Source organism: Durio zibethinus, chromosome 4 (genome assembly GCF_047325235.1).
Source record: "Durio zibethinus cultivar Kanyao isolate XHJ-2024 chromosome 4, ASM4732523v1, whole genome shotgun sequence".
Lineage (NCBI taxonomy): Eukaryota > Viridiplantae > Streptophyta > Magnoliopsida > Malvales > Malvaceae > Durio > Durio zibethinus.
Genome location: NC_143165.1, coordinates 9,789,017 through 9,806,240, shown reverse-complemented (window position 1 = coordinate 9,806,240; position 17,224 = coordinate 9,789,017). Strand labels below are relative to the sequence as shown.

The 17,224-nt window shown below is 31.2% G+C and overlaps 1 protein-coding gene and 1 pseudogene across 1 annotated transcript; both read right to left on the bottom strand.

The window, feature by feature from the left end:
- Window positions 1–817: 817 nt before the first annotated feature.
- On the bottom strand, window positions 818–2,204 carry LOC111288819 (receptor like protein 27-like). Its single transcript, XM_022879789.2, has one exon. The coding sequence runs from the start codon at window positions 2,202–2,204 to the stop codon at window positions 930–932; it is 1,275 nt and encodes a 424-aa protein (XP_022735524.2). The 3' UTR covers window positions 818–929.
- A 124-nt stretch (window positions 2,205–2,328) lies between these two features.
- Window positions 2,329–12,763, bottom strand: LOC149519110 (receptor-like protein 6; annotated as a pseudogene).
- Between the last annotated feature and the right edge of the window lie 4,461 nt (window positions 12,764–17,224).

Below are 17,224 nucleotides of genomic sequence, written 5' to 3'. Positions count from 1 at the left end.
AAAATATTTATAATTTATGTATTTTTTTTGTCTTTTACATAAATATTGCATGTAATAATTTTTGTCAATATTAAAAATATGAAATACATATTTTTTGTTTTTGTTAAAACTATATTTGATTTTTTGCTAAATTTTTTAACCTTCTCATCTTTATGTTTTTTTAATATCATTTTACTATCGTGTCATAGTATTTTTAATCTGCAAAGTTTACATGAAATATCTAGGATTAGGTAGGCTGCTTTTGAGCTTATGCCCACTCTTCCAATGGTTAATTTCAAATACAAGGGTATTGTAGCAACAAGAGCCACAACACGAATCTAATAACTATAGCTTTCCCCTTCCATGTCAATTCTACCAACAATCTCTGTTCTAACTCTTGTCCTGCTTCGACATTCTCAATCTCCACTCCCTTTTTGGTCTCTAAGGTATCCACATCAAAGCTTACTAATGTCTTATATATAAGAATATGGCCAACATCAGACCACCTTATAGGGCATTCTCCCCAATGCCATTGACAGGCTCTTGCCCTGTTCATTTTTTGATGGTAAGGCAGACTGATCCACCTGTTCATTCATCCCTTTTCTTTTTGTAAGAGCAGTTCAAACAGTTGCAGTGAGCAAAAGGAATGAGGCAGGAGTGAGAGGTTTTACAGCTGCTCACCGAAGCAGAGCGGATCAATCAAGTTAAAACATTTGGAGAGTAGCATCAAAGATTATTGAGTCAAACAAGCTAAAACCAAAATTATGGAAGAAAACATAAATTGCTGCAACCATTCAAGATGTAAATGCTCAGAAAGATTCTTACACATTATTAAATAGAGAGAGAAACACATACATGAGTAACCTTCACCATAGGCGAAACATATGATAGACTGCACTACAACAAAATGTAAAAACGTAACAGAAATGCTTGAACATTATTTGCACTGACTAGATTCTTCTTCCCTGACCACTGCGATTGCCAAGCTTTGACGTTTTTCGCCTTTTATGATGTCGTTCTTCAACCAAAGTCACCAACCATTTTGGTTTACCAGTTTGAAAAACATATCCAATTACCATTCCAAAGACAACTCCGCATCCATAACCTATCAACACTACCTTCCAACCAAAAGCACTGTTCGATTTTAAGCCATCTTCTCCCAGCAAGTTCGAAGGTGCTAGCTCACTGTTGCTACAACCTTTAGAGACTGGGAATCCACATAATCCCTTGTTTCCTTCATATGAATCATCTCCAAAAGTGTTGAATTGTTTGCCTTGAGGAATCTGACCTTGAAGATGATTTCCAGAAACATTAAAGACAGAAAGAGATGTCAGATCTATCAATCTTTCTGGAATCGTCCCAACCACCTTGTTTGAAGAGAGGTCCAGCCATTCAAGACTAATCAAATTCCCTATTGAAGTGGGGATACATTCACTAAGATTATTATGAGAAAGGTTAAGTCCTTTGAGTGAGTTAAGCTTTCCAATAACCTTTGGAATCTCTCCTTGAAACTTATTATTTGAAAGGTCAATGCAGGTCAACTTTGTGAAAATTTTCATCACTTCCATCTCTACTCCTTTGATTGTAATTTCAATGGAATAGCTATAGAATTCACCACTAGACCCACCATCCACCCCCATGTATCGCATTGCACTTTCATTTTCTGTGAGATTTATCATAGCGTTGAAATTTTTTATATATCTCACAGGTAGTGTTCCAGTCAAAGAATTGCTTGAAATATCAAAATTTTGGATTTTGGAAAAAGAATTACTGGACATGTTGTCTTGTATGGAACCTTGCAGTTGATTTGACCGCAATACAAGAACTTGTAGCTCTGGAAGACTTCCCAACCAATGAGGAAATGTATCATTGATCTTGTTATCACCAAGATCTAGCAGTTCCAAACGTCTACAATTAAGGATGGATCGTGTTAAAGGCCCTTCCAATTGATTGCCATTTAAGTTGAGATTCTTCAATTGACGTCCCTTTGTAAAAGTTGGAGGAACGATTCCATGAAATTTGTTCATTTGTAGATTCAACATCCAAAGATTGCCACTTAAATTTCCCAAACAATTGGGAATGATTCCACTCAAGTTGTTGTGGGACAAGTCAAGATAACCAAGAGAAGTCATATTGCAAATTAGAGAGAAGACCTCTCCGCTCAAACTATCATTTGAGATAAAAAAAGAAAGATGTTGTGATAGGTGGAATTCGAAGATCTCCATGAATCAAATTAGAGCTTAGATCAAGAAATTGAATTTCCTTCCATGGAAGTTGCTCAATATCTGTCAAAGAGTTGTGAGATAGATTTAAGTAAGCTAAAGAGTTCTTCCCCACATCCCACATCCACTAGGGAATCTTGCCATGAATTTTATTATTGGAAAGGTCTAAAGATTGCAGACTTTTTGAGCCTCTTAAGAATTGGGGGAATTCGCTAACATTGCAAAAAGACAAATCCAAGTATTGAAGATCAGGCAATGCATAAACAGCACTAGTGCCATTAGAGTTTAAGGATGGACGGTTTAAAGAAAGATCAAGACATTGCAGATTTTGGAGTTCGGAGAACATGCTAAACTCTACAATACCACTTAGATTATTTGATGATAAAGAGAGAATAGTAAGGTTCACGAGTTGGGATATTGAAGATGGAATAGGACCTTGGAGTTTATTATTTTGTAAATATATATATTCCAGAGAGTTGAATTGGAATTCTTTGATATGACTACTGAATTGGTTATGAGAGAGATATATGCACTTCAAGGAGGAAATGGTATACAACCATGATGGAAGTGTTCCACTATGTAAATTTGAACTCAAGTCTGGCAAGATCAGATTAGGAAAAGCATTTACCTCATTTGGAATGGAACCTTCTAGCATATTTTCAAAAATGAATAAAACTTCAAGTTGTTTTAGGTTTGTGAGTGACGATGGAATTGATCCACTAAAAGAGTTATCTGATAAGCACAAATTACTGAGTTGCGAGAGATTTCCCAATGATCTTGGAATTGGTCCCGATAAGTTGGAATTTAAGAGACGCAAATACTTCAAGGAAATAAGGTTCCTGATTGAATTGGGCAATCCTCCTCCTGAGAAAAATGCGTTTGATACCTCCAAATGCTCCAAAGATAATAAATTGCCAATCGATTCAAACAATTCTCTAGAGAAGGACATAGATGATAGATCCAAAAGTTTGAGATGGCTGCTCCGATTGAACTGTGAAAGATTGAGACTGAGGTTTTCGTTGGATCCTAAATTGATCAACTTGGCAGGTGTAAAATGTTTTCTGGGAATTTTCCTCGAAAACCACAATCATTGAGACTAAGAGACCTTAAAGATGAGGATAGGTTCCTCAAGACAAAAGGATTAATAGAAGATATGTTGGTTTCATCAAGAAAAAGATCTCTCACCTCTGTTAGGTTGTGAACAAGTCCTTCCAAAGTATGTTGCTACAGTGTTTGATGAGAATTCCCAGTGGGATCAAGTGAAACCAATTTTGACAAGTGGGAGACTTGAGATGGGACTTGTCCTGCAAAGTATGATTCAGAGAGGTTGAGATACTCTAGACCTGCAAACTCACCAAATTTAGATGACATCTTGGAATAGTTAAAATTGTTGAAGTCAAGGTTGAGTTTCTGAAGGTGTGGAAGATGGAAGAGACTACTATTGGAAGGGATGGTGCCATATAGCCAACTGCAACTCAAGTCAAGGCCAATTACTTGACCTTTTATATTATCACAAGTCACCCCATCCCATAAGCAGCAATCCGTACCTTCCTTCCATGAATCTGTCTTAGGATAATATTTAATACCATCAACATAATCGAACTGCCAGTAATAAGAATAAATTTTGTGAATGGAAAGAGACTTCTTGAATTGGATCAATGCAGCAGCTTCATTGGGAGAGCAAATTTAAGTTGTTGGAGAAGAAGAGGGTGATGAAAGATTAGCTTGAAAAAACAGAAAGAACAAACAGGGCTGAGGAATTGATAGGCTAAGTAAGGACCACAATTTTTTTCAGCAAGATAATTTGAACATTAATGATATGAGATGGTATGAGATATGATTGTTTTGAACGAGTTTATATAGGCTGCAGTCTGCTGAGCCAAAATGTACAGAGAGTATTGCTTTATCGTCCACAGAGAAGCCTATTTGCAGAATGAGAGCTACGTCCATAATAGAAAAGATGAGAGTGCAACGACTAAGAAAGGAATAGCATTGTCAATCTGGTAGTCTAAAAGCAAAGATGAAAATTTGGGCATTTGTCATTGGATCCAATTAAAGTTAATGTAAAAGAAAAGAGGAAAATTCGGACATTTGATGCCATCATTGTTGCTGATCAAATCTAATTGATAAAAAGCAGCATAGGAGCAACATCATCATGCTTTTATGTTGCCCATTGATGATGTAACCTTCCACTTATTAAAGTATGGGCACGTCTCACATTGATGATGTGAATGATTTCCATAAACATACTGGGAATTATTGCTTTTTGGTAAAATTGTTGATCTATGTTCCTAGTTTCCTCTTTTAACACGAGAAATATTATCTCCATTTAAAAGACTATCACCAAAAGATTGAATACTTAACCAAAAGTTCAAATAGTGGTCGGATAGCGGTTAGCGGCCGCTATTTCGCAGTCGCGTCACTATCCGCCACTGTTATTGGAGAAAAAGCATGGGAGAATTTGAATCTCGTTTATAGCAGATGAATCACAACCGCGAATTATGGTGTAATGGTGAATAGCGGCAATAGTGGTCTGCTATTGCCCGCTATTGCTACTATTTTTATTTTCATTCAAAAATTCAAAAAAAAATTATTTGATTTTGTTTAAAAACTTAAAATAAAAATAGCAAGAAAGAAAATAAACACCAATTTACAAATTTAAAAAAAAAATCCACAAAACTTAAACTTTCAAAAATATCAATTTTCTCAAATTCAAATTCAATCAAAATCAAGTATATGCAATTTAAGATAAGCAATTAATTCAACACTCAAATTACTTTTTTTTTTAATTTCCAAATTTATCGTGATTTTATATGTTTGGGATTAAATTGGACTATGATACATTGGTAGAATGAGGCAAGAGTTATTGGGACTTAAAATGAGAGACAAGAGATGAGAATGAGACTTGAGGTTGATGGAAGCAAGTAGATAACACACACCAAATAAAAAGAGAACTAAGTGATGGGGATAAGGATGAAGGTTTGAAGAAAAAAAACTATTGAATGCAAGGTGAAGGGATGAGAAGTTGTGTGGGTCTGTGCAATTTAGTCAAGAGGTAGAAGAAGTAGACTTGAGGCTATTATTGTTGAAAATTGCCCACAACATGGAGGCTACAAAGTTTGATTTACTACAAGTTCATAAAAAGCAATTCTCTTAACTCATAAATAATAAAGCTTTAATTTATGAATGTCTAATAACTTATTATTTGATTTATGCATAATATAGTTCGGTAATAATTTGATGAGTATGGTAATTAAATATATCATTCGTTATGATTATTTATTTTTTACATGTTTATTTATCTCTTATTTTTTTTAATTATCGTATAAATAATTTTTTAAATATAAATATTTTACTATAAATATTTTTTCTTAAGCAAATAAAACACATGATATGATATAAATTACTTTAAAAAATCATAAAATAAAAGGTTTTATGATTAATAATTAAAATTATTATATTTTATAGCAAGTTGAGTAACATTTAAAAAAATTCACGATCACGATAGTCGTAATGACTGCGAAGGTCTTCGTTATATCTGCAGCTGTGACAAACGTGACACGACTGAAAACGTTACCGCTATTACAATTTAAATCCTTATACTTAAGCATGCATAACATGTAAAAGCTATAATGATCAGTAGCAAAGAAGGAGAAAAGTTCTAAGTTTCATATCTTCTTCAAGGAATATAACAAATCCTTTTCATTTTTTACACTCTTTTCCTTTGCTCAAATTCTTGTTTTTTCAATCCTGAAATGATCCCAAGGCAGATTTGACAAGATTTTACTCTATTCTTAAAGATGAGATGAGCAAGAAGACCTGAATAGTGGAACTAGCTTCTTTGCGCCATCAATTAAGCTCCCCGAAAGTAAATATTCAATTCAAGACAAGTTTTAGTTTACCAAATCTCTCTAACATTTAACTGGTTAATGTTTCGTTACCATTAGAATTATCTATCCAATAAAGCAAATTAACATATATGCACTGTGCACTAGGAAACTTCTCTGGAATATCAGATCAAGTAACTTGTAAATGCAGGAGCGCTGGATTGGTTATTGAGATGGGATCTAACCATTTTGATCCTATCAATACGATATATGTTTTGTCTCATTAATTCAAAAATGTAGTCTATATTGGAAATTAATCTTTTTTTTAAAGGAAAAAACAAAAAAAAGTGAAAGAAAGCGTATTACAGCTATAACATAGTAAACTGGGGACAGAAAAATATGCAAAAGAATTATTTTCATTTTCTTCATAAAATTGATTGACATTGCCCTTAACTTTTTATATGGAAGTATGCAACTTTCAATATATTAAGAGCACAAACTTGGTTTTTTTTTTTCTTCTTCTAGTTTTACAAGCAATAACTAATTGAGTTCATTTTTATTTATTGTCAATAAAATTTTTTTAATTACACAAATAAAATTAAGAGACGGACACGTATAATCTTTTAATTTATTTTTTATTTTTTTAATATATATATGTGTGATCTTATTAATACCAATTATATAATTTAAAAACTCGATTATCAATGAATAAAATAAATTTTCAAACTTTATATATAAAATTATGCAATCTTCAATTAGTAACATGCAAGCACTGAAACATTGTTGAATTCTCAAAAAAAATTACAAAATTTATAATATTGATTACGTTTACTGCAGAAAAATGAAATGAGAAAGAAGACCTAAATGCTGAAAATAACTTTTTTTATTTTTTGCACGTCAATTAAGCTAACTAAAAGCAAATGTGAAGATGGATTCCAAGAATTGCAGAACCCCAACTTCATATCAGTGAATTCAAGACAACTATTTAATTTTTTTATTATAGAAAAACTATTATTCAATTAAAACTTGCAGATCTGTACAATTACAACGAAAATTCTTTGTTTTGTTTGTTATCAGACCTCAATAGTATATCTCCAAGTCTTTCCCAGCTGCCTGCTTTATCCTCTAGAGGGAAGCCAACTTGCAAGTGACAGGAACATTGGTTGGAAAAAACAGGTTTGCAAATGAACAAGATAAGCTTTTCATATTGACTTAACTGGGTGTTGCTCCGAACCATTATCAATCATTCACCTATTACCTATTATGAATCATTCACCTATCACCGAAAAGCAACAAAGAGGTGGGATCCAACAAAAAGCAACAAAATTTGCAGACCAAAAGAAATATCATACTAAGTACAATCTGGAGACCATTGTAAAAATATGAGAATTTCATCCAATAATGCAAATAAATAGAGTTGTACCGTGCACTGAAAATTTTCTCTGTGATATCAGACCGAGTAAACCTGTAAAAACAAAAGCATATATATTGGCTTCATATTTAATCCAAAACTTGATTCAGTTATTTCATATATTTATTTAAAAAATAATAATATTTAATACATTTAAATTTTAATATCTATAACACTTTCTCTTATATTCAAATTATAACCTACTTAAAAAAAAAGAAATTTTTATTTTTAATAGATGGGTTTCATTTTCAATCAATTGCATTTAAACTATGGGGAAGCTGCCAGAATATTGAAATCAATGAGCAACAACACCAGAATGTTGGAACTAGTATCTTTGCACCGTCAATTAAGCTACCTTAAGGCAAATAGGAAGATGGGATCCACCAATTGCAGTACCTCAACTTCACATCACTGCATTCGACTTCAAAACATATTAGTTTACCCAATTTGATCTGTACCATTTTTACATTTAAAAGTTTTTGTTACCATTTAGAATTGTCTATATGCTGCTGATTCTACTTGTTGAATTATATAGGTTGCTCAATTTGATTAATGCTGTAAATGACTCTGAGAAACTTATTGGGGATTGTTACCTTTGGAGAAATTGTGGGTCTATGTTCTTTTTTTTTTTTTTCTCATTTAACTAGAAAAATGATCTCCGTTCCAAAAACTATAGCGCAAAAAATTTTGCCTTTCAGTGTGCATCAATGAATGTAGAACCTTTAATTTAATCAATATCTAAGTGTAAAGAGATGAATAGTTTCAAGAGATGAATATGATCATTTCAGTGTGCACCAATGAATTTAAAACATTGAATTTAACTCTTTTCTAAGTTTCTGTTACTTGGTTTGACAGATATTGATGACAACAAAGTTAAAATGTAATTAGCCAGGCATGGGAACGGTAGATCTGCTAACCATTCCAGTCTTTGTTGCAGAAACTTTGGATCCACAAACTGAGCATTTTGTTTAGTCAAGGTAGGAATGTTAGTGGTTTCTTCGTTTCTTCATAAGGATGTGGAAAAAGCAAGGCATATTCCTTAAAGATGAAAATTTGGACATTTTTCATTGGATCCAATTAAAGTTAATCTAAAAGCAAAAAGAAAATTTTGGATATTTGATCCCATCATCATTGCCGATCAAAGCTAATAGAAAACAACAAAGTATAAGCGTAACATCATCATTGCTTTTATGTTGCCCATTGATGATGTAACATTTCACTTTTTAAAATATAGGCGCGTCTCACATTAATGATGTAAACGATTATGATTAACATTGTGGGAATTGTTGCTTTTGGAGAAATTGTCGGCCTATGTTGTTATTTTTCTCTTTTAACAAGAGAGAAATTATCTCAATTCCAAAGACTAGAACAAAAGATTTAGTGTCTAAGCATACATCATATATAAAAGCTATAGGTGATCAGTAGCAAGAAATGAGAAAAGTTTGAAGTTTCATAGTAAACAACACTTCAAAGATAGATTTTTTTTATTTTCATTAGGGGAAAGAGATTTGAACCGAAACTAATTTTTATCGAGCTAAATACTCGAGTGCATGATATTTTTATATTTAAATTTCCTATATGATATCTTCCATCTGTTGAGTTTAATTTATGATTTTTCACTAACAAATATTCTTTAAAAAAGTCTTGCTTGTTGGTTTAGTTCCTGTATAGACAAGATGAGTTTTCCATCTTTACGCAAAGTTGCTTCCCACCATTATCAATCATTCACCTATTACCTAAAGGCAACGAAGAGGTGGTATCCAACAAGAAGAAAAACATGAGCATTTCATCCAATAATGCAAATCAATATAGTTGCACTGAGCATGGGAAACTTCTCTGCAATATCTAACCAAGTAAACTTGTAAATACAGAAGCATACTGAAAAGAAACATATTTTCCACAAGATTATGGAAAAATGTTTGCTAGAAATTAAATGGGCATCATTTTAAATCAATTCTTTTTAAACTACTTATGATCATAGAATAATGAAATGAATGTCCCAGAAAATCAAGCCTGGTTCACTGTTGCAATTTAATTCCAACCAGACTCCACTTGTGAGGTGTTGTCCCATTTTCAAAGTTTCTATTGCTTTGATTTCCAACATTAGGAGTTGGCTTCCCTTGTTGTCAATTTTGTCCCAGCAAAGGAAAGGATAATTTAGTTGGGAAGCTCTGAAAAAAGCCTATTGCTACTCAAATCAATGGTCCTCACTGAATTATCACCATAAGAAATTGGAAGATTAGTGGCAGTTTCATAGTGGCGTTTCACTTACAAATGCCACTAGCTTCCATGTTTTTATAAAACTTAAGGCGTTTATTATCAAAATGCCACTAAATATTCAAATAGCAGCATTTTTACTTATAAACGCCACCCAAGACTTAATATTAGCAACGTTTATCTACTAAAACGCCTTGAATAATCCTGTCTTCAAATTTTGAGTGAATGCTAAAGGCATTTTTGGCAGAAAACAGCTTGAATAATCCAATTAAAAAAATTGATAGGGGATTACTAAAGGTATTTTTGGCAACAATACTTTGAATAATCTCCTCATAAAAAAATGTATGTGATTATTGAAGGCGTTGTCTACAAGAAACGCCTTTAATAATTCCATGAAAAACTTTTCACAAGATTATTGAAGGAGTTTTTGGTTAAAAATGCCTTCAATAAATATCCTATCAAAATTTAAGAATCATATGGGTGTTACCCATAACGTGGTAGGTTTGATCCTTCCCTTTAGCCTTTTTTGGGTTTTTGAAGGGATTATTTGTAATGGATTGTTCTAGGCATTTTCTAAGCAAAAACACATTCACAAATCAATTTAAAAAATTTTGGAGAGGGAATATTGAAGGCGTTTTTGGTAGAAAAATGCCCTTAATAATCTATAGGAAAAATATGAAATGAATTCTTGAAGGCATTTTTGGCTGAAAGCGCCTTTAATAATCCAATCAATAAATTTTCATGAGCGATTATTGAAGGCGGTTTTGGTAAAAAAATACTTTCAATAATCCATACAAAAAAGTTGGAATGGATTCTTGAAAGCATTTTTTGCTTGAAACGCCTTTAATAATCCATATAATAAATTTTAAATGGGATTATTGATGGTGGTTTTGGTAAAAAATGCCTTCAATAACATTTTGTTAGGGATTATTCAAGGCATTTTCTTGCTAAAAACGTCTTCAGTAATCCCATAAAAAAAACTTTGGTTTAATTATATATGTGAAGTCAGTTGTAGGTTTATGCTCAGAAAACATTTGGTTTATATATGTGATACTACGAATTACATTTTAGAATTTACATTATGAACCTTGTTGTATTTCAATATATTAAACACACATTCAAATTTAAAACTGATAACATTGCCATATTAATATACTTTTCTCAAATAATCATACTCAATATGTGTGTATTCATATAAAACAAATATATACCAATAATATTAAAGCAATACCCCAATCTACAAACTTAAATTATCCATTCAACATGGCATGTTAAAAACATTATAACAAATGATCCTCATATATTTACATTCAACCAACAATGTCCAACCTCAAGGTTTATCAATAAATGATAATACATACTCATACTATTCTTTACGGACTTCATCAAGTTCCTCTATGATGAAGCTTTCTTTACTCTCCCACTAAAAAGAAAATATCATAAATAAATGTTAATAAATGAGAACATAATTTAGCTTTTTATTTTTTTAAAGATATAATGATTATATGAAATTTATACTAACCTTGAATGGTGTTGTCTTAAAATCATATAAAACTATCTTTTGCATAAAACGAATAACATAATATCCACATTCAATTTTTTCGGGTTGATGAGGTACCTAAAAATTAAATTGAGTGAATTTAAGAAACATTTATCTACACAAACTCAGCATAAAAGAATAAATTTCATATTTACTGGTAATGACACCCATTTTTTCTTTGCCTTCTTATCAAATGCATATATTACCCTAAATTGAAAAGAAAAAAATTACTTAATACATAAATAAAATTACTTATGAAGAAATAAAAGATACATAATATAATAACATGTAGTACCTTTTTATAAAAGTTTGAATTTCAGGGTTAGGCATCGCCGTTGTATTATTTGAATTAAGTAAGTATGACGTTAACGATTTGGTATCAATCACAATAAGCACCCAATGATGACTGCAAAATAATGAGAATGATATACTCAGATTAGGCATCATATCAAATTTGGGTATGGTTGGAATAATTATTTGTATGAATATAAGTTACTGTGCATTATACGAGAGCAAATAATAATCAATTGATCTTTTCATGCATTCAATCACATGAGTAGTATGAAAAGTGACTGCCACTCTGCTTACTAATGAAGTTGGGGTCAACGAATCTAAATCTGTAGGTCAACTGTCTTGCCTTGACCTCTCTATATAAGAAGCTGCATGATAACAATCAACAATACTAGTTAGTATTACATTATAATATAGATTAATACATATTAAGTGTGCATATTTGTATTTATAAGCTAACCTCATATAAGCAACAATATCAATAGTTGATATTTCGTCTAGTTCACAAATTTAACCTTATCCACATCAATGTAAGAAAAAGATGGTTTAACAAATAACCCTTCCTTAGACTTAATGGTTATGCAGTTTCCTCCGAAATAAATGATTGAGCGAATAATTAAATAACTCATCCATGGTAGCCTGAGCAAGGGTTATACTCTGACTCCCAACATCTTGCTACAATATATAATGAAATATAAGTATTAAAACCAAATCAATAAATATAATAAACAAATTAATATTAAACTTATAAACAAAATCATACTTCATGGTTGATAACGGAGGTTGGGTTCCTTACTTGACTTGTAATGGAAACTTGTCCTACGTGGATGCTGTTATCTGACTGGCCTACAAGCATGCTATGCTGCATTGCTACCAACATGGCCTCCAAAGCAATGAGTCTTTGCTATTGCTCATTAAGGCATTACCTTGGTCATGAATTCGTTGTTGTTGTTGCTCAATGATTGCTTCATATTGTGCATTTGTCATTCATGGGGTTTTAGGTTGATTACTAAAAAACTTTGATGGCAACACAAATTTACCAACCCCACGAACTCGACTAGGCCTTTCTTTAGCTCCTAATGCTAAAGACAATGGATCTTCACCAAACAGGGTTACACTGAATTTAACTTTGGCAGCATAATCATCCTAAAAGACAATAATAAGATGGGCTATAACAACAAATCTATACAAGCTAGTATAGAGTCATGCATACAACCACAATGCGAATCATACATGATATTAAACAAGCAATTATACATACAATCTTTTGAGCCATATCTTCGGTTACTTCATCTGCAAAAGATCCATCTTTTCACAGATATCCTTGTTTCCAGACATCCTATTTGAAAACTTCAGTGCCAGAGCTTGCTGATTCCTATTAAATTACTGTAATATAAGAATCAAAATGTATGAAATGAATGTTCATAAATATTCATTAATGAGTATAAAACAAGTGTGCGAATACTTACAAGCTCATACTTCACATTTGCATATCTCTTTCTTGTTATTCGATGGTGATATATTTGTTTGGCTCGAATGTTCCATTGGTTTTCTTTGATTTTCTACAAAAGAAAGAAATTACGTCAATCACATATGAATATATCGAATATATTGCATAAAATCTTATAAACAATTTTTTTGGTAATGGGTTTACATACTAAGAAATCTTCTGATAGTCAATCTTGAACAAAATTTCTTCACTCTTCAACACTTATTACATCTGCATAGACGTAGGTGGAACAGCCAATGCATCACCTTGATTAGCCAACTATAAAATATATTAGGTTGTTAATCTTCTTTTAAAGTCTCTGAATGCTTTCCTAGTATATTGCAACACAATCTTTTTACAGTCAATTGGGACATTGAACCATTCCTAAATAATTTAACACAATTAGTATGAACACATTGAATTTCAATTAAATGATCATTTAACAAAATTTATGAAATAGTTGAATAAAATACCACAACCAACTACCATATACCATCATTTAGATCATTAGGAACTCGTTCCAATTTGTGTACATAATTGAAATGCTACTACGGACAACTGCACCAATAGGAGTAGCCAACTTGACAGCTCCTTCAAACACAGGCTACCCACTTTGATTGAAGTCAATGTGAATTTTTATGTCAGTCACTTTAATTTGTTTATTTTGTCCCCTTCTTTTTCTTTTTTGGCCTACAGGTGTATCTTGTGCATGTTCAATAGAAGGAGAATTATGTTGTTTGGAGTCCATAATACCTGCGATTTTGATCTTAATTATAAGAAATATATCAAAATAACTGTCTAAATTTAATATTGTATGTAATTAAATACAACCAATACCATACTACGTATCGAAACAACATTCAGCAAACCATTCAAAAATACCATTTAGCAAACCATTCAGCAAACCAATCAGTATACCATTTAGCAAACAAAACCATTTAGCAAACCATAATATTTAAAGAAAACTACACAAAAATAGCATACATGCAATAAAAGGTGCTTGGATGACTATGTTATGGTGAAATGAATAAAAATATATATGCGTATGTAAATAGTAAGGAACAAAAAAAATACCTCTATCTAATAATATAAATAATATAGTAAACAAAAAAAATAAAGACATACCGATAAACAGAAAGGTGCATGCCGTTGAGTTGTTGAAGGTCGATGGTGACGATAGAGATAAAACAACCTAAAGTCTAATAGAAATGTGTTTTATGGTTTTTGGTTTGGTTGATTAATTTAGCTTTTAATCATTCTCTGTACTAGCAGTTTGTGATTCTGATGTTCAAGATAGGGGAATGAATATAAAAATTATAAGTGAAGGTGTTTTTCTGAAAAAAAAAATGATTTCAATAATCCCCTTAAAATTTTTACTAGTAGATTATTAAAGGCATTTTTTTACTAAAAGATGCCTTTAACAATCCTAAACAAATTTTTCAAAAGAAATTAATAAAGGCATTTTTCCATAAAAAAATGTCTTTGATAATTTCGTACAAAAATTATTGAAGGCATTTTTAGTAGAAAACCTCATTCACTGATATTTTTGTGATAAGAATGAAGGAAATTATTGAAGGTGTATTATGCAAAAAATGCCTTTAATAAATTTGTTCAAAAAATTAGAACAAATTAGTGAAGGCATTTCTCTAGAAAAAAAAAACACCTTTAATAATCCCCTTAAAATTATTGAAGGCGTTTTATACTAAAAGACGCCTTTAATAATCCCAAACAATTTTTCAAAGGAAATTATTGATGGCATTTTCCTTAAAAATATGCCTTCAATAATTCTGTATAAAAATTATTGAAGGCGTATAATGTGAAAAACATCTTCAATAATTTTTTATTAACAATTGGAGTGAATTATTGAAGGCGTATTTTGTAGAAAACATCTTTAATAATTTCCTTAAAAAATTATAACAAATTAGTGAAGGCATTTTTTTGGAATAAATGCCTTCAATAACGCCTTTAACATTTTAGTAGTAGAATATTAAAGGCATTTGCTACTAAAAGACACCTTTAATAATCCTAAACAATTTTTAAAAGAAAATTATTGAAGGTATTTTTTCTCAAAAATGCCTTCAATAAATTCTTTCAAAAGTTAGAACGAATTAGTGAAAGCGCTTTTCTAGAATAAACGCCTTTAATAACCCTATTAAAATTTTAGTAGTGCAATATTTAAGGTGTTTTCTGTTAGAAGACTCCTTTAATAATCCTAAACAATTTTTATAAGAAAATTATTGAAGGCATTTTTTCTCAAAAAACACCTTCATCAATAATTCTGCATAAAAATTATTGAAGGCGTATAATGCAAAAAATACCTTTAATAAATTCTTTCAAAAATTAGAACGAATTAGTGAAGGCATTTTTCTAGAATAAATGTCTTTAATAACCCCTTAAAATTTTAGTAATATAATATTGAAGGCATTTTTTTATTAAAATATGCCTTTAATAATACCAAATAATTTTTAAAAGGAAATTATTGAAGGTGTATAATGCCAAAAAGGCCTTTAATAACTTTCTCTTAAAAATTGAAGTGAATTATTAAAGGCATTTTTAGTAGAAAACTGCCTTCACAAATATTCACTGATAAAAATGAAGAGAATTATTAAAGGCATGTTATGCAAAAAAATGCCTTTAATAAATACACCATGAAAATTAGAGGAAATTAGTGAAGCCATTTTTTGGGCATAAACGCCTTTAATAATCCTCTTAAAATTTTACTATGAGAATCTTGAAGGCACCTATAATATACCCAAATAATATTTAAAAGAAAATTATTGAAGACATTTTTTTTAGTAAATGCCTTCAATAATTTGGTCTAATTAAATTGTCTTCAAACTTGGTGCATCTAATCACAAACTTCAAGCTTCATCTTTATTATTATACTATTTCTCTTTCTAGACCAACTACAATTTACTTTTCATTTCCTTCAGCTTTTAGTATTCGAGCTTTGTTTTCGACTATTCATTAGTTATTTACTTTAGTTTTTACTTCATTCTACTATTCCTTTAGCTTTTGTAATTTGCGATATTCTTTTTGGTTTAAAAATTTTCTCCAAAACCCACTCTCCTCAAATACCCATTTGGAACCCATCATCCACTTCCCTTTCCCTTTTATTTTTTCCTTTTTTGGGTTTCCTCTGAACCTGTTTTACCTTATTTCAACCCCAACTACAAATACTCCAGGGTATTGTCTAGGTTAACAGCAAAGTTTTAAATGCTTTATATCAAGTAGCTGAGAAAATACTTCACAATGAGGAGTTTTAGTCTTGTTATTATCTTTTGTTTAAAATATAGTAAACTTAAGTATTTTACATGCTTGTTTTCATATAAATTATTTATATACATTTGGTCTGATAATGTAGTAAGTACTAAATGGATAAGAGTTGGATGCAAAAGTTAAGATTAAGTCAAGAGTACAGAGATGGAGTGAAAATTTTTTTTAATTTTGCATTTAAGAATACAAATGAAGATAATATGATATTATGCCCATGTGTGAAGTGTGCTAATATCGATTGGCAAGTGCATAAAGTTGTTTTTGAACATTTAATTTGTATTGGATTTGTCTCAGGATATGTTAATTGGTATTTTCATGGAGAGTTTATACCGTCAAGGTCTTCCACTAGAGTTCCTTCAACTTCAAGGGCTCTTCAACACCAACATGATCCTTTTATAGTAGATGACATTGAAGGCATGTTGCGAGATGCTTTTAACATTCATAACCAACATTTCCATAATTCGTCTCCCCAAAATGATGGATTTAATCAATCCAATGTTAAAATGAATGAATTTGGTGAACTTGGGATAGGTGTACATAACCAACAACCTAGAAGAGAAGCATCAAAGGTTTGTAAGGTACTTGAAGATATGAATAAAAAACTTTATGAGGGATCGAAGCATTCAAGGTTATCTTTCTATGTTTGTTTTTATCACTTGAAATGCTTATGTGGATGGATAAGAAACTCTCTAACTTTATTATTAGAGTTTATGAAAGAAATGTTTCCTTTTGCAAAAATCTTTGAATCTTGTAAGGAATCAAAGAAGATGATCAAGGATTTGGGTTTTGGATATGAGAAAATTCATAACTATCCCTATGACTGCATGTTGTATGGGGGTGATAAAAAAAATCAAGAATCTTGTCATTTGTGTAGTGTTTCTCATTGGGTGGACAAAAACCCCGATGAAAGGTTAAATGAAGATGGTGATGAGGTCTATGTCAAAAAAAAGCCTGTTAAGGTTTTATGCTATT

Excerpts from the sequence above, each read along its gene's own strand:
- LOC111288819 (XM_022879789.2), bottom strand. The coding sequence starts at position 2,204 with ATGGAGATCTTCGAATTCCACCTATCACAACATCTTTCTTTTTTTATC.